The 27,766-nt window shown below is 45.5% G+C and overlaps 1 protein-coding gene across 4 annotated transcripts in view; it reads right to left on the bottom strand.

Annotated features, from left to right (window-relative positions):
* The window catches only part of mib1 (MIB E3 ubiquitin protein ligase 1), a 51,129-nt gene extending 24,237 nt beyond the window's left edge, over positions 1-26,892 (bottom strand). For 3 of the 4 annotated variants that reach the window (XM_076021648.1, XM_076021650.1, XM_076021651.1), the window contains exons 1-12: positions 25,973-26,891; positions 25,165-25,336; positions 22,938-23,067; positions 18,907-19,011; positions 17,758-17,824; positions 17,145-17,349; positions 16,756-16,939; positions 14,274-14,418; positions 13,769-13,902; positions 12,905-13,012; positions 12,591-12,788; positions 11,950-12,101 (exon numbers count right to left, since the gene is read on the bottom strand). In XM_076021648.1, coding sequence (XP_075877763.1) covers positions 11,950-12,101; positions 12,591-12,788; positions 12,905-13,012; positions 13,769-13,902; positions 14,274-14,418; positions 16,756-16,939; positions 17,145-17,349; positions 17,758-17,824; positions 18,907-19,011; positions 22,938-23,067; positions 25,165-25,336; positions 25,973-26,201 — 1,829 coding nt within the window. In that variant the 5' untranslated portion in view covers positions 26,202-26,891. Of the gene's footprint in view, positions 1-11,949; positions 12,102-12,590; positions 12,789-12,904; positions 13,013-13,768; positions 13,903-14,273; positions 14,419-16,755; positions 16,940-17,144; positions 17,350-17,757; positions 17,825-18,906; positions 19,012-22,937; positions 23,068-25,164; positions 25,337-25,972 lie in introns of all 4 variants that reach the window. The other variant, XM_076021652.1, reaches the window with a different exon arrangement.
* Positions 26,893-27,766: the final 874 nt, after the last annotated feature.

Genomic DNA, 27,766 nt, shown 5'->3' with positions numbered 1-27,766 from the left:
GGTAGAGCTCAGGGGCTTGAGGATGTGTGTCGACGGAATAAGAAGAAGGCAGCGCGGCAGGAGCTGCGCGGTCGCTTCACTTCCTTCCTGCTTTAGGACCAGGGCATCTGCACCCCCCCCCCCTTCCCCCCATCAGCACCACCTTCAGAATGCATACGATCAAGGCAAGTGCTGCAGTTTTTTTTTTCCCCCTCACCCCACCCGCCCTGCCTCCTCCTCAACCCCCCCCCCTCCTTCCCTCGTCTCTTTTTTGTCCGTCCCCCCCCCCTCCCCCCTCTATTCCAAGTGGAAACTCCTCGTGTGAGCCGTCCGCTTCGAAAAGTGTGACCTGTGTTTGTATGGGAATGTGTGTCCATGCGTGCACGCGTGTGTGTGTGTGTGTGTGTGTGTGCACCCACTTCCTCGTCCCCCCCTCCTCCCCCTCCCCTTTTCCCTGACTCCAGCACTTAACCCGCCCATCGCTGCTGCTGCTGCTGCTGCTGCTGCTGCTGCTGCCGCCGCGTCGCCACCTCCCCCAATCATAGGAGCTGATTCAGCGAGTCAGCCGTGCACCCGGCACACACGATGGCTGCAGCAGCTGGAGCGCTCTGTAGGTCATTATGGCTCTCCTCGCACAGGAAGAGGATGCGAGGGGAGAAAGGAGGAGGAGGAGGAGCAGCTCAGATAAGAAACTGATCTGACAGGTAATGTATGCTCTTCCTTTGGGCTTCTGGATGTAGTTTACCCCTGACGGGCCCTGACGTCTGCCGTCCCGTCCCGTCCCGTCTCGTCTCGTCCCCCCCTCTCTCCCCTTTGGATCCAATCAGTTGCGAACCGCATGGTCCGCCTGTGACTCGCGTAATCAAAAAGGGGAGTGGAATGCACTGTTCTGCTGCAGCAGCAGCAGTAAGAGCAGCAGCAGGAGGAGGAGGAGGAGGAGGATGGGGGGATGAGGAGGAGGAGGAGGAGGAGCGGCGGCAGCAGCACTGGGATAGAACTTAACCAAAAATACACCTCTGGGCTTTTCATTCTCCTTGTTTCTCTTGTCTCATCACAGGTGGAGGAGTCACGGCGTCACAGAGGGACAGAGTGAGGAGAGGACGAGGAGGAGTCGGGAGGAGACGGAGCGGGATGCGGGGAGGCTGGGGAGTTGCTATGGCCCACATGGATTCTAGCCCCGTTTTCTGCACTCTCCACTCTATCTCTCTCATCTTGTTCTTTCTCCCATCCTCCCTCCCTCTCTTGTCTTGCTCCCTCTCTCCCTCTCAGCCTCTCTCTCTCGCTCCCTCACTCTCTCTCGTGTTCCTGGCACTGGCCGGACATGCTGCAGCAGCAGAGCTCTTTGGCTCATTAGGCTTCATGTTTTGCAGTCCTGCCGCTATCTAATGATGGACTCGCTAACTCGGACCTGCACTGGTGGGGGAGACACTTGTGCACCACTCACCTTCTGCGGCTGAGACCTTCCCAAGATGCTCCTGATACTGTGAGGATACTTCAATTACCGGGACTTTTGATTTCGTATTTTCCTTTTTTTTTCCTCCTTAACAGTTTTCAGGTGCTTCCTCTGTGGTCTCGCAGCCCCACTTTTTAATTTAAGTGAAGGGACAGGGGAGGTTAGAGCCGTTCCTTAGCTGACGGGAGGTAAGTTTAAGAACATGTCGCACTTTTGAGCCCGAGGACGGCCGAGTGGTGCGGCGAGCGGAGTGATGACGAAGCATCGGGGTAATGAGCGGCGGGCAGGTCGAGGGTTCCAAACAGGGGAAAAGCGGATTGACAGCACACAGCTGTGAGAAGTGTATTAACACAGATGTGGGTGGGAGGGGTTAGGGGTGGCGGGGCGACGGAGGGAGGGAGGGAGGGAGGGTGGGGGTGGGGGTGGGGGGGGGAATTAGGCAGAAGCAGCAGTTGGCTGAGTAGATGTGTGTCACCGGCTGAACTCGCAGCACTTAGGGGTAGTAACCCAGTTTCTTGCGTCCCTGCGTGGTCAGATTACTGGATGCTCGGCAGGGCACGCAGGGCACCGCCGTGCTGCAGTGGCATCGCCACGGCCACAACAACCACCGGGCTAATTCCTTAGTTCCTCCAGCGGCCACTGAGCACGGAATTCCACTCCCCTCCCTCCCCATTTCCTCACCCTCTCGGGTGGCTGTGACATTTCCTAAACCAGACATCACACCTTTAGAACCGGGCTTATCTGCCCACGGTCTCCTCTAGTTCAACCTTCCCTCATTGCTATTCCAAAGCTTTCCCACTGCAAAAACATTGCGCCACCGTTCCCAATTTATTCAGTTCCCCGCTATCAACTCTGCAAACTTCAGCCTGGGGCCGCCCTCCGCACATCCACTTTTGCTGGAAACACGCCTCACTCCGGCGCTTAACTTGTTGGCTAGCTTAGCCTCGCACGGGGAGTGATGCTAGCTTGTGGAATGTGTTGGGCTGGGGCTAAGATTGGTTACAAACTGTTATCGCCACCATGCAAATGGCTATGGATTGGTCCCTCCCTCGCTGCGTTAGAATGGCTGCTTTCAGGGGAGGCTAGGACAGTGGGGGGAACCGGCATAAAAACCGCGTGGCCGAGCCAGAGAAAGGTAACGGGGGGTTCAGCGGCTGGTTGGGGGTATGGCCAGGACCAATCCACAAGTGCTGAGTGGGCATTAGCGCCTTCATGTGACCTATGGCCTGCCTCTGCGCCTAAAGCCCAAATCCTGCTCACAATAGCTTCCTGTTCCACTTGGATCACCCTCGTTTTCAAACATCAGCAAGCGCTTCGGCAAACCACCGGGGACGTTGCTGACACAAGAGAGACAGGGGACAGGCAGTTGGCGAGGGGGACACGGGGGCGAGCGCAAGTGAGCGGTCAGAATATAGAAAGTGGGGGTGAAACCTGAGAAGCAGATAGGCGCGAGGGAGACGGCCTGAAAAGAGAAGTGGGAGGGGAGGAGTGGAAATGTGTAGCATGTCAGCAGGGGCTTATAGGCGCAGCCCCGCTCCCAGGACACAGCAAACCGTCATCCCACAGGACAAGGTGCGCACAGAGACACCTTGCACCAACGGACTTTCCTCCAAGGAGAACGCTCTTCTTCCCTCTGCCACCGCCGCCGCCGCCGCTTCAACTCCTCACTTTACCTCTGCAACATTTTTTTTTTCCCCCACCCGGAGAGAGCATAAGATCGCCGCCGACACTCTTTGAAAAAAAAGAAAAGCGAAGGAGCCGTACTCCCCCTCGCCCACCCCCCCCACCCCCACCCCGCTCTCTAATCCTCCTGCTTTCTTCCAGTTGTTTGGAGGACAGCCGGGGTCACTGGGACAGTCGACTATGGTATGGACCGAAAACTTCTGTTATGTTCAGAGGCGGGGGTGGGGGGACTCGCTGTTCAGCCCTACATGGCAACCAAATGAAAGCCCAGAGTGTTGAACTGAATTCACACTCAAAGTCACCTTACGGTGCAGACTACCATACTTGGGAGAGAGAACGATGAAGAAAAATATTCTGGTCATAACTTCCTGACCTTGGATAAAAGGTGAGAACACTTCATACCTCCTTGGTGTACATACTTCTTTATGTACCCATATGAACATATGATAACTATGGAATGTAAAGAAGTATGTATTCCTGGTGAGGTGCAAGCCCCTCTGCTTGGAAACAAAATCTGTGCTCGGATCTGTTTGTGCTTTGCAGATTGTTTATATGACTGTGATGGTGGTGCGACCGAGGGGAAAAAAGAGAAGTGAGGGGTCGGGAAGGCAAGTGAGAGGGAGAGAGAGATGCAGGAATGGGGGAAAGTAGGGAAGCAGCGAGCGGGAGTGAGAGAGGTAAAGCGCGTACATTAGCTATACTGTCTCTGGGCAGTCTCACTGCAGCAGGGTTGCTGTAGGGAACTTGCTGCTTTTCCAAACCGGCTGACTCGGCCAATAAAAATCTCTCATCCAAGACGTGCCGACAATTTATCAGTCTTTTGTGCAAGTTGGCATAAAATGATCATGTTCCTGCCGTGCTTTGACGTTGGGGGGGGTGTTCAGGGCACTATTTAGCCGCATACGCACACAAACTACAGGCGACGGTCGTCTGGTGACGGCACCGTTCGAACAGGGCCCCCTTTCATTATTGGCTGATTTTACTGCATTACAGCCCTTGACGCTCAGCCAGCTGCAACTTAGCAGCAACTTCAGCGGGCAGCGAGCGGTATGCTGGAACTGCTGCTGACCATTAATACCATAATCTGTTCCAGTGCCCCCACATGGCTTAAGAGGTATAAAAAAAAGAAAAAAAAAAGGAACAAGGTGAATTGGACCAAAACTCACGAGCCATATTAATACCGGCTAAGTTTTTCATTCCAGATAAAGAAAGAAGCGTACAACTTAGAGTGCAGTGCATATTTGCTGAGGGGGCAGAAAAGAGGCAGTGCTGCTGCTGCTGCTGCTGCTGCTGCCTCCTCTACCACAAGCTCGCTTCATCCTTCCGCCAGGTCGAGGAAGCCACCATCAAACCTAGCGTGGCCTTCCACAGTAATTTACCACCCGGGGGATAAACCGCAGCTTTTACATGTCGGCTGTAGCATGTTGGGATTTTAGAAAGTTTATTTGTCCGCTGTTTGGCGGTGCCTGCACTCCCCTTTATGCCGCTGCCCTTATCTGCCCCCCCCCCACCCCCCGCCCCATGCCCCGCGCCCCCCTCCCTCTCCCCCGATTCGTCAGCTCTCATTGTTCACGTTTGCTACGCTTGCCAAATGCTTTGCTGCGCCGCATGGCAGTCAGATTAGACCATCAAAATGTGACAATGCAGGATCAGAGTCAACTCTGGCCTGTCAGCTGATTCTAATTGTTGACCGCTTCAGACAATAAAACGGCAGCACAACGTGGTGGACAAGAGGCGCAGGGAGAAGTGGAGCGGCGGCGGGGGAGGTTGGGGGCTGAGGGGGGGGGGGGCTGTTTGCCTGCCGAGCTATTCATATCTAGTACTTTTACCTGTTCTGTAACCCCCCACCCCCACCCCAACCCACCCCACCCCGCTCGCTCTGGCCTGCACTTGGATCGTTGACAATGCCTGAGCCAGTTTTAGCAAGGGTTTACCCCTCTCTAAACCTCTTGACTGTAGATCTGGTGCAAACTCTTTTCTTTTCTTCTTTTTTTTCACAGCACACTGCTGTTAAACACCAGTAATAAGACAGGGACAAATATCAACACAGCTAGTGCAAAAATAATACTATGAAATAATCTTTATTAAATATTGAATCAAATTTTTCCTATTCTAGACAATGTAGAGCAAACCCTCAGAGTTAAAGCTGCAACAATCGTTTCTAAATTGCATGATTTATTTTTATAATAAAGTAATACATTAGACTGTATTGTCTTATTTCTTTAATAGTGTTTTATGTAATTCCCTTTTGTCTAATGCTCAGCGATGTATAGAGTTCGATCAGCTCCAAACAGGAATTTGTATCTCTGTAAAAGCAGAAAATGCAAAATCCTTTGGATTTATCAGCAGTTTTTCAGCATGAACACACATTTTTAGTGGGAATGTATTGATTGTTTGTTGCTGTTTTTCATTTAGTTTTTTTTTCCCTTTTCCACTCCTGACAGCTATTTGAGTGATATTCTGTCTGTCCAGCTCTCTTTTCTGCAAGGCCATCAAAGGCGTGTAGGATTGCATGGGTTGCACTGCATGTTATTCCCAGGCCCTCAATAGCATCGACCCGCTGTCTGAGTGACAAACACAGCAGATGCTGACATTATCAAATGCTCAGTGCCTGTCGTCCCCCCCTCGTTTTTGCCCTGTTATGGCTCTTAGACGAGGTGAGCGGTCCGGCCACCTGACTCTGAGTGACGGAGGAAGTGCGCGTGTGTGTGTGTGCGTGCGTGCTGGTGAGCAAGTATGGCTGTGTATGAGCATGTTACAAATAGACCTGCCTCTAGTGTGCCATATCAGGCTGGCCCTATATTGACCTCCACGCCGTCTACAAGCAGTGCCATACATCACTCAGCTGTCGCTTGCCACTCGGAGAGCCTTATTCATGTCTTGGCAGAAAGCAGCTGACTTTCAACCGTAAAGTGACATTATTATTCTTCACCGTATGTTCATGGAGGCGAAACAAAACGAGCCGTAAAAAAATAGAAATATTTTGAGTACTGGTTTTGGAAAGCTATTTGAATAATAAATAACACTGCAGCATTGATAGCTGAGAGGGAAATACATCATTGGCAAGCGCAGTTCAATGTTGCTCAAAAAGAAGAAACGATTAACTGTTCTTATGATTGATTTCTCGCTCGAGATGGTTTGTGTCGCAGCCCAGGGGATGGACTTTCGTTTGAAAAGGTTAGAACGCTGTACTGGTGTGATGTTAAGTGACCTAAACTAACGTGGCCCTCTTGTCGCTGCTCAAACGGTGCCCCCTTGCCCGCAACGAATCGTCTCCTTGGAACTTAACTATCTGGTTGAAATGAACGTTGTGACTTGACACCCCCAGGTGCTGCTCTGCAAACGTGAGTGAAAGCGGCCCGCATGCACGGCCCTGCCTCTGCATTTGTCTGCGGGCCGTCTCGGTGACCGCGGCGGCACCAAGCTTGCAGCGGGGCCCATCTGTCAGAGCCTGTAATTGCTTCATGACTCCGGGACATTTGACTCAAGTGCACTGCCACAGATTATTATTATCCTTTTCTCAGGGAACAATTTTTCTCACTCTCGGGAAAGGAGGGGAGGAGAGGGGAGGCAGCGTAAAACTTGTGACGATAGCAAGGAGGAGGATGAATCGGCTGCCTGGGAGAAAAGCTCCAGGAAAAGTTTGCTGGAGCTGATCAACTGTGCCTGCCAGTAGCTGGGGAGGTGGTCAGGGCTCTAGCACAGTGGGTTAATCAACGTGCTGCTGTGTCACACAGAGTGGCACATGGCTGCCAAAGTTAGGGAGGGGCGGGTGAAGATTGACGTGATTTTTCACAGCTTCTGCTTTTGGATCAAACTACGGCGACGTCCTTAAAGCATCAAGCCCATGCGGCCGATCCTGAAGCAGCCAATCCACAATGCTTTGCTAAAGCTGGTAAAATGGAACCAAATCACCTCTTGAATGGATTTGGTCCCCTTCAACCAGCTGTAGCTATGCTTTGATGACTACCGGAGCTCCCGCTGTCGCAAAGCCTTCAGCCCACCGCCGCACTTCCCGACGACGGCGGCTTCAGAGTGAGTGGTTGAAACGTCCCGCCGCCTTACGACACTTTGCTGTTCTATTGTCTGCCCAATAAAAGCCAGTTCCAGCCAAACTTTGCTGCCGTCCACTTTCTTGAGTGAGTGTTGCCTCTCTGCCGCCGAGTGGATTGATATTCCGGAGACACTATCAGCGGCTGTTTCAAAAATAGCAGAGGGGGAGGGCAGGGTGGGTGGGGGTGGGGGGGCAGACATGCTGCGTGCGCTATTTCAGAAACACAGCACTCACATATCTATGAGAGAATGCGCGGCTGTCTCGCTAAGTCTCGACTGTCACCGGCTGCGAGCAGCCAATGACGGCGCGGTGGAGGGAAGGGGAGCAGATAAAGAGTGAAGCAGGGGGGGACGCCGACTTGTTACCAATGCAGCAATGACGGAGCATTGCACAGGGAAAAGAAGGGGATGCGGGAAACGCTTTGCGCATATTTTTTTTTTCCCTTGAAGCCGCGTGTGGCAAAGCCGTCCGTGCCGGCAGGCACGAGGCCAGAGAAGACTCCAGAGAAGACAGGCCGAACGCACCGCCGCCATCAAACACTCGCAACCTCGCTCAGTCGCTCACCCGGTGGATCAAAACTCCAGCGCTCTGTCTTTTCCTACTCCATCTAGTTGTTTGGTTTTTTTTGGCTTCCTAAACTCCGTCCTAACTCACACACACAACAATACGTCTGGAGACTCGGTTACAAACATGTTGAAATGCGCCTCATCGCTTCAACAGATCTGAGGATTTTGCGCGCAGCAAATAGAAACCAATTATTAAATTAATTAGCACTGTGTTCACTCTCCTCCCATAGTAATGACATACTTTTATTTATTTATTTATTAAATAAATAATACAACCATAGGAGCAATAACCATGAAATCTATTTGAGTAACGTATGAGCCGCTCCTTCCCTCGGTCATACTTGTCTGACTTGATTAGTCTGGTGTAAAATAAGCAGCAAAGAGGGTGAAAACCTTTAACCCCCTAATTCCATCAGAAGCAGCCGTGAAGAACATTTCAAAATGATCCCAGAAGAGCCCGGAGTTTGACGCGTTTGATTTGTTTTCAAGGGCACCAAACCTATAGGAACTGCTGCGATACTGTGATGCAGGTGATGCAGCAGTGGCGTCTCGTACTGGGCTCCAGCGGCAGAGCGAAGCTCGGCACTGCAGCGGCCGACTCGGGCGACTGCTCGGGTGAAGCAAATACCAAATGAGAGCTTTTCACGTATTTTGGCCATTTAAAGAACCGCAGCGCTTCTGTACATGATAGTGGGAGGAGGACAAATATGACAAGGAGGTGACACATAAAAGGGTACAGAGCGATGCTGCAGGGTTTGTTTGGAGCCAGTTTATGAGTCATGGGCTATTAATCGTATTGTTTACAGTGGCGTAGCAGCCACTGGCTCCTCGCTGCCCGAGGGAAAGAGAAAGAGACGAAACAGGCACCCCTCGCAGGTTCGGGGCCGCGCTCAGTACACACAGTGGGAGCCCGAGCACGTGGACACCGACTAAATCCGTTTACACGTTTACATCACGTCTAGTCGCGACGGAAAAACCAGATGACCGCAACCTCGGACTCGGTGAAGTGTGCACCTGAGTAATGAAAGGCGTGAAATATAGTAAAGCTCAGCTCCCCCTGCGCCCCAGTCGCAAGAGTTCATCTGTCTCTGTATTTGGGAGACCAAATTCAAAGATTCATCTGTCACCCACAGGGCTCCTCCTCGCCGTCCTCCTCAATCTTCTTTCCACTGCCGGCGAGCCGCCGCACACTCTTAAACACAGCCAGGCGCAGACACCGACCAACAGGCAATGGGAGGAAGAAGAGCGCAGCAACAATCAGGAAGCAATGATTCACTGCAGCGAGGCCAACGCTTCGCTGACGTTTGCGTCATCAACTATTTAAGACAAAGCATCGGTTTGCGTGAGATGCAGCAGCATGTGGGCAAACATCATGGCCGTGTCCGGCCGAAGCACGGCACGCAGAAGAGCGCTGTTTAAAAAAAAATAAATTCAACAGCAACTTTAACTGTAAGGGCATTAGGATTGATACAGAAATAAAGAAAATACAGAAATATAGTACAAGTGATAAATCATTTTAAAACTACAAATCTAGATTGCTCAAAACATTACACTTTGAGACTGGATCTTTTAAAAAAATATATATATATTATTTTTTTTCACCATTAATTCTGAAAGCCTTTCAGCCTAAAATATTCAGGCATTTCTTTCGTCATTCTTGGAAAAATGATGCCATGGTAGAAACTCGTTAGAAACAAACGGCTTTCCACTCAAACACGCAGTGGACGAGCCGCTCTCACTTCAACCAAGGGAGAGATTTCCCAGGGTCTCAGGACTTCTCTGACTTTCTCTGATATTGCAGGAGCTCCAGTGTGAAATAAAAGAAAATGGGCAGACTGAAGAAGGCAACATATATCTTCGTTCCACTGAAGGAAGGCAAGGGGACGGAGAACGTGCCACTGCAAGCAGCGCACGCGCGCACCCCCCCGCGCGCACGCAGAACAGCAGCGTTAACACAGAAAATACTGCACCGCAGCACTTTTTTCGCCACTTAATCAATGAGTCTTCCACCGGAGCGCCTTTTCAGCCCTTTATGTTCTGGTATACAGAGTCCTGGTGTACATGCACACATTAGCTGCCTATAATTTACTAACGCTGTGCATTAAAAGACAACAAAGTGACCTGGCAACATTTTTCCATCAGAGAGAAGGGCAAGCAGGGGCTGCTGACCATATATAGCGCACTTAACGCAGGATCATTAATAATTTTTTATCTATAATAGTGAAAATGTTTAATGTGTAACGTAATAGCACATACTTTTATCTACACTTTGGATGATCTGGCTTTTTATATATTATTTTAAAGACCTTTATTTAATGCCAGTATGAATCTTGCTTTTTTTTTCTCTCTCTCTCTCCTTTTCAAAAAACTTAGCAAGATTAGATCTGGCCGTGTCTCGTGAATGATCAATTCATTTATTCTTAATAAAGTGATCCTTTATGTCTGAGTCAATCCGTAAACCAATCCATCAGTCACACAACAGAAACAGATGCTGGGTTCAATCTACTCTGCAGTGAGCCAGAGGTGCCTGGCCAGTCCTGTGGTGGGTGGCAGGTATTCTACAGACCGCTCACCTCTATTCCTCTTTTCCCAGTGCCAAAGGGAGGAATGCCAGTGATGGCAAAATCCGCCTTCAATAATGACAATCAAGGTCAAAATACAAGACACAGGAAACTAAACCCCTCTCATTAGGCTTGAACTGTTAACTTGTGAAAAAAGAAAACCTCTCAAATATAAAATACCAAGCCAGTCAACGTATCCATCACCACCAGAGACCAAAAATGATCAACCAGAGTAGACAGCTGTCCCCCCGAGTCACATTTCAGCTGGAAACAGACCAGGCAAACTGCTGTTGCCATGCAGAAAGCTGGACCTGATGTTTGAGTCCAGCCACCAGCACAATGGTAAAAAAAAAAAAAAAAAAGAAAAGAAAAGAAAAGAAAAGAAAGAAAAAGTCGAGAAGAGAACTTCAAGGACTATTAGCTGGAGTATTAAAGGAAAAGAAAAGCTCATGACAAGGCAGATGCTTTCAGGGCCTCAAAGGTAGCTGAATGTTAATTTGTGAACATTCTATCTGTTGGGGAGGAGGAAGGCCAAAGACCTGCGTCACACTTCAATTACTGTCAAACTAAACTCAGAGATCACAGTAGCTGGCACTGCATGCCGTAAGAAAAACCCAGAGGTGGCACCTTTTAAAACACATATTTCAATGATTTCAATTCAAATTTAGTTTCTAAGCATGCGAGAAGAGGAAAACATAACATGAGGCTCGGACGAGTCTCATGCATCACTGTCCCTAATCAGTGACTTTGATTTATAGGCTCCGCACATCTTCCCTAAAACACATTCAACATTGCTAAATAAAAAGGATTAAATATTTATCTCTAGAAAAACCACAAAAACACCCCAGCACGGATTAAAAGTCCATCAGACGTGCCATCCTTCACACACCTGCGATACTTCAACAAGCTCCTCGGTCTGTTCATCATTATGATAAATTTGTATATGTCAGGGACTAGACCTTGTCTATCTCCAACTTAAGGTCTGTAGGAAGGAAGCCCAAATCATTCATTTTGATGGAGGATGATTAAACGGCAGATTAGTCATAACTGATGAGTAATTCTCATCTGCCATGGCCTCTGTCCTCTGGCGACTAAGAAGCACAACACATCTAGTCGTTTTAGTATTTGTCCTGGTTTTATAAGGTCTGCCATGGTTTCATCATTAAAACGCTTTGAGTATTTTACAACTTCACTAAAGCAATTTTATTTCTGCATGTGCGATGTCAAACTACAACAAAAAGTTATTTTCATTCTTTGAAGCGTTAATAAAAGTAAAAAAGTGATGGTTGCCTACTTTTTGACATCAAGCTCAAGCGAACACAGTGCAAAGTCACCAAAGAAACTTGAGAGTTTTGAACTCAGTCAAATTCTCTAACAGCTCGGGTGTAACTTTTTTCAATTAGCAACAGTAAGAAGCTGAGGTCCCAATATTAAGCAGAATTTAGCCAGTAAATGAACTCGACAAAGTCCGGTCTTTCCTTCTTTTGTTTCCTCCATATTTCTTAGCTAAAACATGCAGGTATGGGATCACTGCCAGGTCAGTGGCAGCACCCTCACCCAGTCTTGGTTGTGCCCACTGACATAGCCTGTGACCTTCCATCACACAGCAAACAACTTGGCCACCAAATGCAGAAGAAGGATGAAGCCACATACCTGGGGTTTCCTCGCAGGGCAGCATGGTGCAGGGCGTTGAACCCATTGTTGTTGGTGATGGTGACATCAGCGCCTGACTCCAGCAACACTGACAGCATGTCGTCTCTCTTTTTGCTTATGGCGTCGTGCAGCGGCGTGTCCCCTTCTGAATCCTACAAACAGAACAACCGTTGTAGTTCCTTTATCACCAACATATGCATCCACCAATCAGTGACTCAAGGCACTCACTGCTGCCCTACGACACATACTGCTGATCATGTAGTGCAGGGGCCACCAACACGGTAGCACAACCCGTTAAGCTGCGTCTAACATTCTATTTTATCCAACCTGGTTCAGTCATTGTTGATGATTATTGAGATCTCATTAACGTGATGATTGTCTTTACATATATCAGTATCATTAATAATCATATACAACTCAAGCCTAACTGAGAAAATGTGTTATTTCGAGAGAGTGTAGCACACTAGTTGCCCTTCATATGGCTCAGTAGCCATGAAGTAGCTCTCAGGTTCAAAAAGGTTGGTGACCCCTGAAGTAGTGTGTAACAAATAGTGCAAATCCAGAGTTTGGAATTGGTGCTAACTTTGTGAGATGGCACAGTGGGTGTGGTTTTAAAGGAAGGTAGATAACGAGACGGATACCTGGAGGCTGGGGTGGCAGCCAAAGTCCAGCAGCGTTTTGACCACCTGCAAGTGGCCCTTATTGACGGCTATATGTAACGGAGTCTGTCGTCTCTTGTTCCTGGCATTCAAGTCGGCTCCGCCCCTCTGCAGCACCTCAATGACAGAGCCCTCATCGCCAAAGGCTGCGTGGTGCACTGCCCTGTCTCCGTCTTTGTCCTGAGCACGGTGACAAAACCCGCATAATGACTCAGGTGATTTCTCAAATGACGCACGCACACCAGGAAGATGCATAAGGACGAGATGGGGAAGGTTCAGTGAGGTTCCCCCCCTACCTCGGCTTCCAGGTCCACGTTGTGCTTGAGCAGTAGCTTCAGGACGTCCACGTGCCCATTCTGACTGGCTGCTTGCATGGCGGTGTGTCCAGCACACTGACCATTCACCTGTGAGGGAAAGGAATTCAAGTGAGAACGCAGCAGCAGCCACTGTCTGCCTATGTTTGGATGGGAATCAATTCAATTTGCCTTTCACCTGAGGGGCTGAAAGAATAGCAAGGGTGTGTTTAAGCATTGTGTGCGAGTGTCGACGGCAGGGTGTGCATGTTTCATCGCCAACTGCAGCGCTGCAAAAACTCAGAGCATAAATATTAATGCGAATCCCGTTGGGAGTCTCCAGACGTCTATTGTCCTGGCAGGCAGATCACTTGGCCAAGCTCAGCGTGCTCAACTTTAAGCAAATAATTCTCCTGAAAGGCAGAAGGGCATCTGGCCAACCTTTACCGAAGACACAAACACATGCGTGCATGCATGCACGCCCACATGCCTGTTCTCTCCTGCTCTGAGTGAGAGCAGTGCTCAGACCTGACACATTAAGTTCTCTAAAGCCCTCCACTTCACAGGCTTCTGTCCTTGGCCAACTGCCGTATCCCTGCTCCCAAGCATGTGTAACATCAGCGATGTTTTGGGTTAAGGGTGAATTGGGTGTGTGCAACAGTGCACACCAATGTGTTTCCTCTGGGCCCGGACTTAATGCTTCTCAGATTGGTAGAGGTGCTGGAGTGGGAAGAAACTCTCAGCCTTCGCCACGCTGTGGAAGTGGCGCAGAGGACGGCCAAGGGTGTTCCAACCCCCAGCCGCAACTGTGAACAAATCCTCCGCTTCTGGTCGGCAGCGAAGTAGCCGTGTTTGCCAGGAACTTACATCCACATCAGGCCTTTTCAGGATGTCCTCCACCTTGGCAAGGTCTCCATTAGCGGCAGCCTTCACCAGCTCCTCGTTGATGTCGCCTGACTCCTGTGTCTCAAATAGTTTTTTCAGCAACTGGGACAGACGCTCTGTTCAAACAAAGGGAGGAATGAGAATGTGTAGACAGCGGAGAAGGGAAGAAGAAGAAGAGGAAGAGGAAGAAGAAGAGGAAGAAGAAGCCTTCATTAATTCCACATTGGAGAAATTTGCATTATTACAGCAACAATACAACAGAAAAGATATTGATTAAAAGAAATACGGAAATAAAATAAAATAAAAAATTAAACAGGCTAAAATATTTTTAGCCTAAAAAGGCACAAACGGAGATCGAAAACAAGACATTCACAAAATATTCAAGATATCCAAGATGGCGCCACGTGAGTGGCAGCGAGTTAGAGCAGAAGGGAAAGGGACAGTGCTCAATATTCTCTTTACATTAGATGTGGAAGTTCCGACATACCTCCAGAAGCATTGCTGACAGCCGAGCCGGACGGGGCGATCTTTGTGACAGCCGCTGGATTGTACGTCCAAGAAGTTCCACAAACCTCAACCTTGAGGTCGCTGTCTGAGTAGATCTGCTGCACGCGACCCACCTTTCCCAGAGTCTGCAGATAAATGTTGGGAGAAACTCATGAGGACTTGAGGGCCGTGTTGTGTGTATCCGAGGAACGATGGATGGAGATTGTAAACAAGAAGAAAGAAATGAGAGGCTGGAGGAGAGAATAAAGTGGGGAAATAACCCTTGAAGCAATCAATTGTCCTACATGTAGCAGAAAGAAGCGTGCGGTGAAATAAATAAAGGAAGAATTGCAGGTTGCCGAGTTCTCAGTATTCAGAAGATATGGACTGGCTGATGAAGAGATGGATAAAAGACCCTACTGCCATTTCTCTTTATACGGGTAATACAGTCCTGGGAGAGCAAAATGCTTTCCTATTTCGAATCACATTGCCCAAGCTGTAAGCCATATGAGAATGAGGCTCGGCGAGATGGGTCTGGAGCTGTCCTGAAGGATGCCATCAATAATGGGGACTGCTGCAGTCGTTGTAGCAGCATTGTGCCGCAAACAGACATGGTTAGTGATCAAAACTACAACCCATCGCAGGGTGTTAAGGCTCATTAGCTGCTGCGCAGGGACCAGTTGGGCAGGGACAAGTGGCATATTGGAGTAGACTGGCAGTACACAACCCAAGGCATGATGCTGGGCTACAACTAACGAAAAATAATAAACTCAAAAGGTCAAACTAAGTAAGTAACTTGTCGGCAAGAGAGCCTTAGAATGATTGCAGGGGAGGAATCGTGTCTCAGCAGGATATTTGTGGAACAGTGGTATAAATTATAGGGAGGTGATATTTTTAATTGTGTCTGTGATGATCTTAAAACTCTAAACCACATTAATGATGTTTTGTCACTTCAGCCCATGTCCTCATTCTTAGATATTACCGTAAAAATATATAAGTTCTGGAGTGCAAGATTTGGCATCAACTAATAACAACAAAGCTTTTTCTTCTGCAAGCTGTGAAGTCAGAGTAAAAATCATGAAACCGTACGAAGATCTACGTGATGGATCACTGTGGAGAAGTTGGCCGCCGCCATAAGCCTAACCCAGCTCTTTGTAAATACAGATGATATTTTGGCGACTGAATACATAATAGTTCATTTATTTGTGGCATTTCAAATCAAGCTCAAAACATACAGTAGCAAAATATGTCTCTGTCTTTCTATAGCAAAATTAACCAAATGAAATTGATAGGCTTTACACGATCACGATTTTTGTGCCGATCACCGATCAGTGAGCAGGAGCAGGAGCAGGAGCAATATTTAAATGACTTGTTTATGTACACCCCTTGCCTTCTCACTTTCCCGACTATACGGACGAGCACCGTCTAAAGTTGTTTGCTATAGCATCCGTTTCGGAGTTTGCTTTTCTTTTTCTTTCTCCGCGCTGCGTTTCTTGAACTCAACATGCTCCTCCGTGTGTATCTTTTCCAAGTGCCTGATTAAATTTGTCGTGTTGAAATTTTTTGCCGACGTTCCCCCGCGAGGTACTGTAGCGTTGCATATATTGCAGATAGCTCGTGCTATGTCCGTTTCTCTCACTTTGAAAAACTTCCACACCTCCGACATGTTTGTTTGTGTCGCCCATGGATGTTGCCGTCGTGAAGATTCAAATAAACTTTATTGTCCGTCACATAGCGACAGTACTCAAAACAGGAAGAGGCACGAAGACGAAAATTAAGTTTTTTGAATCATGAATCATTAGCTCTCGGATACAAACAAATAAACATGTCGATGCTGTGGAACTACTTTGGAGTAAATGAGACAGATGAAAAAAGTTTCAACACGACCACTACGTCATTGATCGGATCGGTGATTTATGACATGAATCCCGATCACGAACATTTAAAAAAAAGCCAAATATCGGCCGATCCGATATAGCCGATATGATCGGTGTAAAGCCTAGAAATTGACCAACAGAATAACAATTTCCAAAATCCTTTACAACATCTTTCTATTGCCGCCACAAGACAATAGGCCAAAGTGAAAATGGCATCAACATTAAGTGGCACCCCCACCACCACTGCTACCACTACTGTATGTCCATGTCTCTGACTATACTGTTTACACCTACATTACATTCTCTGTTGATACTGTTTACACCTCGCTGCTGTTTATACTATTTATACACATATTGGCGCAATATATCTCTGACCTACACATTTTTTTACTGTCTATTTATTTGTGTTCCACCACCATTCTACCCCCAGATTTTGTTATATTTTATTTTAAATTATACTTGGTAGCAAAAAGACTGCTGTACTCCAGAGCCGGGCAACGACATTCCGTTGCAGAAGGAATCACTGCTGTGTTACTTTTTTTTTTTTTTCCAATGACAATAAAGGAAGTCTATAGACTGAGAAGAGTAAATGTTGAGAACTCTTACAGGCAGCATGGCTTCAGCCCACTCTCCATGGCCTCTCTGCAGCAGCTTGATGCGGTCGATGTCGTAGCAAATCTGGACCAGGTCTCCCACCAGGAACTGGGAAGTCCCTCCCTCTGCCCCAGCGGCTACATCACCACTGCGCACCACGTTGGCCTTTGTCAGCACTGCAGGGTTGAATGTCCATCTGCGGACATATATACCAGAGGGTAAAACAACTGGCACAGGTGAGTTCACGAATCATTCCAAACGGGCTGAAGAAAGGATTGTGAGAGCGTGTGAGGGTGTGCGACTGAACTGGCAGAGGAAAAAAAAGTGCTGATGAGCAGATACACTTAAAGGTCAACTCACAGGCAGACGATAAATCTGAATGTATTGATCTGCGACCTCACCGGTTACCGCTGGGGTACTGGACAACGATGTCATGATCTTCATCAATGCCACACACTGTGCCGGTGGTGGTGAGCGTCTCAAACATGCCATCGGTCCATCCGCCATGGCCGTGTTGCAGAGATTGAACAATCTCCAGGTCCAAGTCTATGTTAACCAGGTCTCCGATTTGAAGACCGCCGGGATTTCGGTTTCCGTTCTGCTCCCCTGGGAGAGGAAATTTTATAGAAAAAAATTGCATCACATTTCAAGTGGTGTGAAATAAAAGCAAAATGAAATCCAAAAAGAGGCATTTTAAGGGAATGACGGTGGGGGAGCAAACACAGAGGAAAGGATCTAAACTTTTGCACTGCACGTCAAAAACGCCAGTGCTGCAGTGGTAAATGCAGGGACGCTAGAGTTTTCACAGAGTCTGAGAATACTGTAACTGCATAACCCAGCCCGAACCTGGGCTGAGCAGGACGATACTGTGCAGTGCTGCCATCTTGTGGTCAATCCAACTCAACTACAAACGGATCTCCCCCTTGTGCCCTTGAATTCACTGCACCACAACCGTAGGTGAGAGAAATGGTGCAATAATGACGGTGGACACCGACGACTGGGTGGCTTACTTACCTAAAACGGGGCAATGGTCTCGGTAAAAAGAGCCGCCTTTAGCATCCTGGACACATTTGAGATCAGACTGTGGAGAGGGGGGGGGGAATAGGAGAGGATTTTGATAATTGAACTGAAAATTGCATTAGTAGCGGAGCAGCAGAAAAGGGGTGGTGAATAATAAAAAATGGGATGTGCTGCAAGATGCAGCGTCAGTGCAGTTTGCCTGGAATACAAACAATCCGTCGCCTTAAGGGTGAGGCAGGACAATGAAACGCCAGGGCGCTACAGAGAGAGAAGCAGCACATAATTTGTGATGACTCAGAACCGCAGAGTTTGAGGGTCGAGATAATTGTGAGGCAGAGCCAACATTCCTCCGAGCTTCAGTCCGGAGCAAAACGAGTCCCAACAAATTAATAAGTTAGGGTCCCTCCTACACTCAGCAGCAGGCAGAACACTTCTGATCTCATCACTTTGTGCACACTGCAGACATGACAGAGCAGGAAAAGGGGGTTGGCCCAAGTGCTGCATTTGGAAATGATTCTGCTCTGCAGTGCTGTTGGATCTGAACTCTTTTAACCCCAAACAAAGGCAAAATAATAATAATCAAACTGGGGGGTCTGATCCATGACTGACTCCATACGGGAGCAGATGCAGCCTAACCTTCTGATGAGCCAATTAGAATAACAAAGGACAAATCTGTTTCCGCAAAACCCCTGCGTCTGATTGGCTTCTTTTGAAAAAAGGCATGGGCAGTCTGCACCAATGGCGAGGCTGCTCTCCATCGGAGACGCGTGCGTCGCTGCTCCAGCTACAACCCCAGGAGAATGTCCCCCACTCTAGTAGTCTAGGAGAGTTGACCTCCATGTTCACTACCCCCGCCCAGAATGAACAGCTTGCCTTTGTCATGCAGATACCTGCAACTTCCAGCTGCTTTCACAATGGCGCCTTACTCATGCTGGCAGCGTGGCTCACACAAAGGCCAGGCGAGCAGAAGAAAAGGGCCTGCAGTCTTACACAAAAGCCACCTGACAGATGATCTTTTGTATGTGTGTCTGTGTGTGTGTGTGTGTGTGTGTGTGTGTGTGTGTGTGTGTGTGTGTGTGTGTGTGTGTGTGTGTGTGTGCGCGCGTGTTGTCTGCGTGTGTGCTGAAAAAAGGAAAGGCTCACCATTCCTTCGAAGCCAACTCTGTAGAGGTTCTTGGCCCCGTTGTCCCACAGTACGTACGCAGCGCTGTGAGGGCTGGCAGCGCTCCAGTCCTGGATCTCCGTCACCTGGTGGGATACGGGGACAATGAGCACAGGACGGAAAGGGGCACTTAAGATAGAGATTTTTGCTATGCTGAAATTCTGGTGTAAAACAGTGGAGTTAGTCACATGGTTTTAGTGAGGTTTTTGCGTCTTAATATAACAAACGTAACCATTTCAAGTGAAAACTGGACCATTGCATCTTACACACAACTGCATGATGTCGCATGCAATATGGAGGCACGTCGTGCTTATCGTCTGCTGGCCACAATGTTTTAATTCATTTATGAATGAATTACAAAATGACAATGATTTCCAAAATTGGTTAGTGAATTAGAAAATGTCACCTGTGCCTACATTCACAAGGTGATGGGTAATTAATGGTAAAATATCAATTCTGGGTGAACTATCTCAAAAACTCTTGGCTGATAAAAAAATAAAAAACAAACAATGTAGCCTGCAAAATTGTCTGTGTCTAAATCAAGACAAGAAAATATTTTCACACACACATCTACAGTAACTCCAAATGGAGGCCTACAATCTTGCCTTAAGCTCACTTTGTGCAAAACAAACAGAAATATAAGTCAAAGTTGTACATATGTATTACAATTCATCTGTTTAAATATTGCAATTCGTCTGTTTCAGTTGAATTGTAATATGTACGACTTTGACCTATATTTCTGTTTTTTGGCTTTGTGGAAAAGTTGACAAATCAGTAAAATCTGATTTGTCGACTAGTGAGGAATAAAATCATGAAGAACAAACGCGATATTACATCGATCTTGTGGTCACAATTAAACGTTGTCTTAATTTCACCCTGCATTGCAATGTCACCGTCACTACTAAACTGCTTGGTCTTATATTTTACGAGCCAGGAATTGTTGCAAAATCTCCAAGAATGTTTTGAAATCAACTTTGAAGACCATCGATGTGGTTTCAAAGAAAAAAACTGTGAAGACAAATAGCTAAATGACGGATCCGGCTGAACGTGATGTTCATGCTCGACAACATAACAGTCATCTGAGCAAAAACAACCAACATTTCCTCAAAGAAAAATTATAATGCTAAAAAGAAGAAGACTGATGATCTATTTGCCATGCTAGTATATAATTAATGCAAAATAGTATCTCACATACCCAAAGGGATAGACAAGGTTCATTATTCTAAAGTGATTGAGGAAGGCGCTCGATCATTGCAACAGGTCTCCAGTGTGGAGACTCTGGTTTTTGGGTGTTTTTTTTTAAGAATCTAATTAATACATCTCCCTCAATGCTAATGTAAATGTTGCATACTTGTACTTGGAGTCATCAGTAAGGCCCACAAAGACAAAAACAAAAGTTGTGTGAAGTGAACCATAAAAAAACGATGAATAAATAAAACCAAGCAAAAGCACAAGAGAAGAGATTCCAGAGGACACCCTTGCCTTGCGTATCATCTACTCATGTTTATGTTGTTATGTGACATTGTGCTATTGGCTAAAAATTAATTGTTTGTGCTTTGCAATCTTTTGTCAAAAGATAACAAGGGAATTGCTCGTCCTCGTCTGTCAGGTCATCCTGACACCGTCTTGAGAAAGCATCATGGTCGGGCAGACGACTGCAGCAACTTCCCAAGTCAGAGACTACGGCAACAACATGCGCTGTCTGATGCTTCATATTAAATTACTGCAGCTTCAGTTCAGCTTCAAACTGATGAAAATGTTTGTTTTGTGGTTTTAGGGTTGTGTCGTCGTCTCCTTCCAAACATAAACCGGCTTCTCTGATCGGGGTGGGCGATACGCTGATCTGAAAATTTAGAGGAACTTTCTCCTGTATTTTTGTGGCAGCAGTATTACATAATAACAGTCCACTCAAAATATGACTCTACCTTTAGCACAGTATTGAAGATAAAGCAGAACATACAGTATAGTAAAATAAACTTTACAAATTAAGCTCAGTAACTGCTATGTAAGGGTTATTCAAGCATCCATTTTAAGGATGTTATGTTTATTGAATCAAAACCATTTTGCTTATTTGGAGGCAGTAAATGAGCACAGACTCGCCATTGCTCAGTTGGTTCATATGATGTAATTATTGCTTCCAGAATTAATATTAAATTAATTATATTTAGTCAATTTAACTCACAACACAGTTACATTGGTTTAGATGTTTGTCTGGTTGTTAATGCAGTTAATTGCGTTGAGCGGCAATCAGTTTGTTGCCGCCTTGTAGCTGCAGCTGGGAGAGAGGCGTGGGGGGAGTAGGGAGGAAACCAATGCAACTAAAACAGAATATTGAATTAAAATGTCCTCTTTTTATACTACATAATGTGTTTTAATTATATGTCTGCGGATTCAACCAGCATTACCAACAGAACAGGCAGAGGTGAATGCAAAGCAGCTGCTTGTGCAAGTACTTTAAGGTTTAATGTAAACACAAGGTGACATTTTTCACTTCTCACAGTTTGTCCGTTGTTTTTTTTTTTCATCTAGTAGAACAGGTGCACAACAACTGCATTAAATACCTGTGCTTGTGATTTGAAATACTGTTTATAAGTCGTGCATAATTTAATCGCAAATTCCATAGTAACCCAACACTGACTGTCCTTTGCTTTAGCTGTGTGGGTGTGTAACATTAGTTCACTGTGCTGTGGCAAGTTAATACCCTTCTGTTTACTAAAACTAAAACACACGGTTTCTCGGCCACGTCATGGTGCAGGAAGCTAAGCTGGATACTAGCATAGAACTTTGACCTACTTTCTCTAGCACTAAATGTAAAATTTTACGGTACCGGTGTTAAATGCAATTTATTTACATGCAAAATCAGATCAAATTTGAAAGAAGATGTTAGCGTGTCAAAAGAGGGCGACCAATTGTTCATCACAAGCTACGCAGCAAAAGTTCAGAAAAGCTATTTTGGCGGAAACTAATTCTTTAATTAAAAGCTGTGCCTTGAGTAAACACTGAGGTAAAATCGTTAAATTATTTTCAGTCCCCTTCCAGAGGTAATTGATTAATGAGCCTTAGGAGGGAATATTCGCGCTTAACTAATGGAACATCTAAGCTGGAGGACATGCAATAGCAGTTTTCGAGAGTGTATTGCTTACAGCATCATAAAACAGTAATGAGATATGGCATTTAGTAACAGAGCAAAAATGAGGTCTTAAATTGCCTGGAGGGCCTCTTAAATTGAATAGTCTGGAGTCTGGACACAAGTCAAAAATAAAAGCACTTAACAACGCATTTGCAGCAACCATCTAAACAGTGGTGGAAATGTGTTTTAATCCGATATTGCACGATGTTTTAATGATGTTGTTTTTAAGTTAGGGAAAACCTACAGTTTGTTTATAGGCAGAGTGAAGATCTGTGGGGATTACAAATTTATTATTATTATTTAGATGCTTTTTTATTTTTCAATTCTTTACAAATGTTCCCTACATTTCCCATCAAGAAAGCTACTTTAACACAGACATGTATTTTGAACTGTACAGAGTTTCTGACTACACATCAGCTTAGATGTACAAGTAAACTGTTGTATTATACTTTTCCCACGGCAAGTATGTGACAAAAACACCCTGAGCTATGCACTTCCTGTGCACCTGCACATCTTGAATCAGTTCATATTTTGACTTTTTGTTTCTTCCTCCCTTTGGACTGCAATGGGGTCACTAAGTATTTTTCCAAATGGCCATCATTCACATGGCGACCAAGGTCACTTTAGTCCAACTTGTCTGTTTTCCTTCATTCCAAGAATTTGTTGTTCAAGTAACAACAAATATTTCAGCAAAAGAAAAAAAATAACTTTTTAACTTTTTCATTATATTTGAGGTATTTGAAAACTTAATCTGCACTTGCTAAAAAGAGAATGCTGGGAGATTCTCTATGACTATATTTGCTGACAAAGACAAAGAGCTGCAAAAAACAAAAGGAATCATTGTCACTTTGATTTGTCCAACTTGTCACCGCGGTACCCTACCTTTCCTCTCCTTCCATTCCCTCCATCTTGGTCCTCCCACTGCCAGTCAACTCCTCTCACCACACGGCCACCAGTGAAAATTCCTCTTGCTGTGATCTTCTTCGACTTGCGCCGTGACTCCAGAAGAACTCTGATGATCAGAGATGTAGAAAGGAACATTTGCATCAAGTAATAGTTTTTCATAATCCTAGACGCTGAAAACAGCAATGCATAAAACACCAATTGCAGTTTGTAAAGAACAAATAAAAACAGAGTAAATATTACACAAAAGGACAAACTTAAATTGTATGCATCTTCTTTTTAGTATAAAATAAATTTTCAGTGACAATTTCATCAATTTAACCAATATGTTTTTGTTAGGCTCATTATTTTTTTTTTTAACCACAAAATATTCTTTTCAAGTCCAAGGTTAAAAGTACAGAAAATGTTCAACTCAAAGGAGAGTCACTGTAATTAAATGCTTGTTTTTTTTACACGTACACTTTAAATTCCAATCATTATGAGATAAACCATGCAAGTTCATGTATTGAAAGAAAAAAAAAGCTCATAAAACTCAAGTCTCCAAGAACAAAATGAACCTTGTTGGCAGACACAGCAGCTGGGCGGTGCAGGTCTGACAAATGCAAACAGCTTGGGGCCTCGAAACACTGACTCTCCCCTCTGCTGTTAGTGACGGAGCCTAATGTGGTGTAACAAAGCGAGCCACTGCACTACAGAGCAGCGTGAGCTGCGGAGACCTCCAGCACCCATAGTGCATTATGCAATGTCAGTCTCCGGGGAAAAGATGTTGTAGTCAGATGAAAAGGCAGCCAGCTGTTGGGCCATGTGTTCATTTACTAGACTGTGGTGGCTTGACTAGACAGCAGTGGCTGGAACTGACTGGGCATAGCAGACAGTACAAGGCAGTGAGTGTAAAGACGTGATGATGTTTCTGCCAGTGGAATTTCACACGTGTGATCATGGAACCCCCACCCACCTGCTCCTCAAAAAAAAGACCTTAAGCTTTAAAATCAAACCATTGTTAACTCTATTGTCTTCTTTTCATTTACAAATGCATTGGTTTTGAAAAACAAACAAACAAACAAACAGATGTATACATACAATGGCAGTGAGAAAGATTGCCTATTCACTTAATTAATACATATATCTTTGAAAACCTAAATAAACTAAAAAGCTTTTGAATTGCCAGGCAAGCATTCGATAGCCAGCAGTGTTTTTGTTAATAAGTGCTGGCAATGAAACAACCTAATGTGTTGTTTATCGCAGTCCTCCCTCAGCGAAAGACGTGTAAGTTCAATTGCGTTCCCTCCCTGTGAGGTAAAAGCAGAAAGTGCTGAGTTTATATACTTGATGGTTTTATATGTCAACGCTTCCAGAAGCAGATACACAGAAAAATGAAGAACAATAGTTCTGCGAGCAGGATAATGCCAATTGAGTGGAACAATTACTGCAGGCTACTATGACTGTGGAAAAAAAGCTTGAGCTATCACTGCTGCTGCAATGTGCTGTCAAACGCTGGCTTTTACATGTCTGATAGTGTGTTGAGAAATGTTATTAGTATTACTAGTATTATTATTAGATATGATTAGTACAATTACTATTATTACTATTACTGGCATGATTTAAGGTGTAAAAGAGTATAGACGGGCAGAGGCTCTCTGGTGGCCAGGAGACAGCTGTTAAATGACATCGCAAACTGGTGAGAAGTCTTTAATCCAGGAAATTTATGCAAAGTCTGCAGAGTCAAAAGACGAATACTTGAATTTAGGGATCTGCTTCAAAACATGCCGTGCAATCATTTAACACTGAATATTTCAGGACAATTAGAGCCTTGACAACGTTCATTTAAAAACAAAACAATTGAATGTGAGTAAATACTGTAAATTGGAAGCACGAGGTCTGACTGAATTTTAAAAGTCAGTTGTTGCCTGGCAACAGAGACCTGAGACAGATTCTTTCTGCCTGTGAGGCAGGGTGCACAAAAAAAAAATGTCTCAAATGTCTCTCTCACACACACACACACACACACACACACACACACACACACACACACACACACACACACACACACACACACAACACACAACACACACACACACACACAAAACAAAGGCACAATGACCAATCCCTGAGACACAAAAGAGTTCACCTGCAGTCCATGTTGTCCATAGGAGGTTTTAAACATGGCACAACAGGGTTAGGCCTGTACGCCAGCATGTTAACTAACCTCTCACTGCCCGGAGTAGTGATTCTGTAGAACCGGTGTCTCAGGTGATGCTTGTCTCCATGGTAACAGGTTGTACAGAGGTCGTAATTGGTGCACTCAGCACATTTCCAGCGAATACCGATGATGGGCTGTTGCCGGCAGGTGTCACACATGGTTCCATCGTGCTTTATGCCTGAGGGGGGCAGTAATGGTTAATGGTAATACATCAGGGTCACACAGTGAGGTGGTACATATTGATTTAAGTTTGTAGCACTTTTGAACTAGGTGTTTTCTAGCATTACTGGCTTTGTGGGCTTAAATGATTAACATGCACAAACACATGCATGTTGGTCATGAATAGGTTCTCAGGAAAGCCTTCTGCTCCTCACCTCTTCATGACTTGGTAAGGGTAAAACTGAACTGTATGCAAGATGAAACTGGGGGCCAGCAAAAGGTCAAAAGTGATTAGAGTTCTTTGGAGGGTTTTTTTTGCACATTTTAAAAGGACACATTCTGGAATATGCCCATCTTGAACATCTCGTGCAATTTGTTTGGCATCTCTTGCACAGCAAAGTGCGTTTGTGTCAGATATGTTCATAATTAGTCAGTCTAATATATATATATATATATATATATATATATATATATATATATATATATATATATATATATATATATATATATATATATATATATATTAAATACGCGTATAATTAAAAAGATAATTCCCTCAAAATAATTCACAAAAATAAGAGCCGACAAGTGGACCCATGTCCTCCTCGTTGCGCCACATGAGTTACCACAAAGCAACAATGTGATGAAAAGTTACCTGTTGGAGCGCTGTCCAATATTCTCACGTCGTACGCTCCAGAACAACGGTAGTTCGCAGCCGTGCCGTTATCCCAGACAACCACCACCTCCTCCGGACTTTCAAAACTCCTCACGGTGCCAACATGTCCCTCTCCGCCGTCCTGCTTCCCCCACTTCCAGTCAGGTCCGCGGACGACCCTCGCTCCCACCCCTTCCATCATTGCTCGGTTATTCCTGCCGGTGGTCATTTAAAGAAGAGGTCTTGCTGCGCCGAGGAAATCTGGTGGTTTTAGAGTGCCAGCAGCGGGCTAGCAGGCTGTCGGTGGTGCCGGGTGGACAGCTTCGTAAAGCCAAGTGTGAGCGGGTCGCAACAGAGAAAAGGGGGCTGAAACAATTCCACAAAGATAGCCTGCTAGCTCAAGTTAGCTACCTAAGGAGGCTGCTGGAGCCTTGGCAGAAACTGTTCCGATGAGCAGACGTTAACTGCAAGCCAGCAGCTTCTCGGGTAGCGTAGGGAGGTTTAAAAAGTCTTAAACGCCACAAAAAAGCAACATTGTCTTGGGTAGCCTAGACGAGTAATAGACAAGCTTAGTAGCTCTGTTCCTCTCCCCACATAAGAATGCCACCTCTTCAACTTAGCAAGCTAGCCACTGAGTTGCTAGCACCGCTAACAGGGATAAAAGCTCTCCTGGCTGCCGAGAGGTTCCCAGTTGAGGCGAATGTACCATCGGCCTTGTTGATAGTTTCCGCTCTCTTGTTGTTGTTGGCGGCGTTGTTCCAAAATTCACCCTAAATGCCTACCGTTTTTGCCAGAGATGGTTCCCTGGAGTCAACTCAGTGTATACGCGTCGCCATTATTGTCAATCATCGTTGAGATCTCAGGCGAGCAACAACTAGCTCCGGAGATGCACGACAAAGGCCGAAGAAGACTCGAGCGGACGAAAACAAGCCCGAGTCCGTCTGCACCGACCACAGCCTCTGCTCACTTCATGTATTGGCATTAGTTACTAATGATGTAGAGGCAGAAAAACATTTATTTTTATATTATTAATTTCCGCTCAGTCGCATCTGAGCATCCCAGACACATAGACATATCTTATGCATAATACAATTTATATTGTTAAGACCAAACTGTCTCTGATTAATGTTTTAAGTCAGTGTATCAACTATACCATCAACAGATAAGAGTCAACAGATTACATAATATTGATTTATTATTATTATTATTATTATTATTATTATTATTATTGGCAAAACAAATGTTTATGTTGACATTACATCAACGTTGATATTATGTAGGTGTCTTTGGAAACTTTGGAGAAAAAAAACATGTATCCAAAGTGCAGTCATTACTGAATGGAGACTATTAAGTTTTTATTTGCAGATTGTACTTTTAAATTAATATATTATTTTCATTTGTACTTTGTTGATTAAAAAGATGTATAGATTATTCTCTCAAAAATGCAGGATAGTATTATACAACCAAACTACAGGCTATGTCGGCCTACCACCTAAGTATTTCCTGGGGCAGAAGAAAAAGCCTAAAAATAGAAGTACCTGATTGTTTAGTGCAACAGTAACGTCCAAATTCAGTGTGAACTAAATTGCCTTCATCATAATTGTTCTGTTCTCCTTCAGTGGGTGATACTGGAAGTGTTTGTATAACATTTGCAGAGTAACTGCTACCCAGTGAAGACCTCTCTTGTGTATTAAACTCTTATGACCCGAATAATACACAGTCTGCCTGGAAATATTGTCATTTTGTGGCTGTAGAATTGTCCAAAAAATGTGCAATGAGTGAGTATTTCATCCC

Source organism: Nelusetta ayraudi, unplaced genomic scaffold (genome assembly GCF_046127955.1).
Source record: "Nelusetta ayraudi isolate G7.1 ecotype Tasmania unplaced genomic scaffold, CSIRO-AGI_Nayr_v1 ptg000011l, whole genome shotgun sequence".
Classification (NCBI taxonomy): Eukaryota; Metazoa; Chordata; class Actinopteri; order Tetraodontiformes; family Monacanthidae; genus Nelusetta; species Nelusetta ayraudi.
The sequence above is the reverse complement of the archived record's forward strand: the minus strand, read 5'-3'. Positions and strand labels throughout refer to the sequence as shown.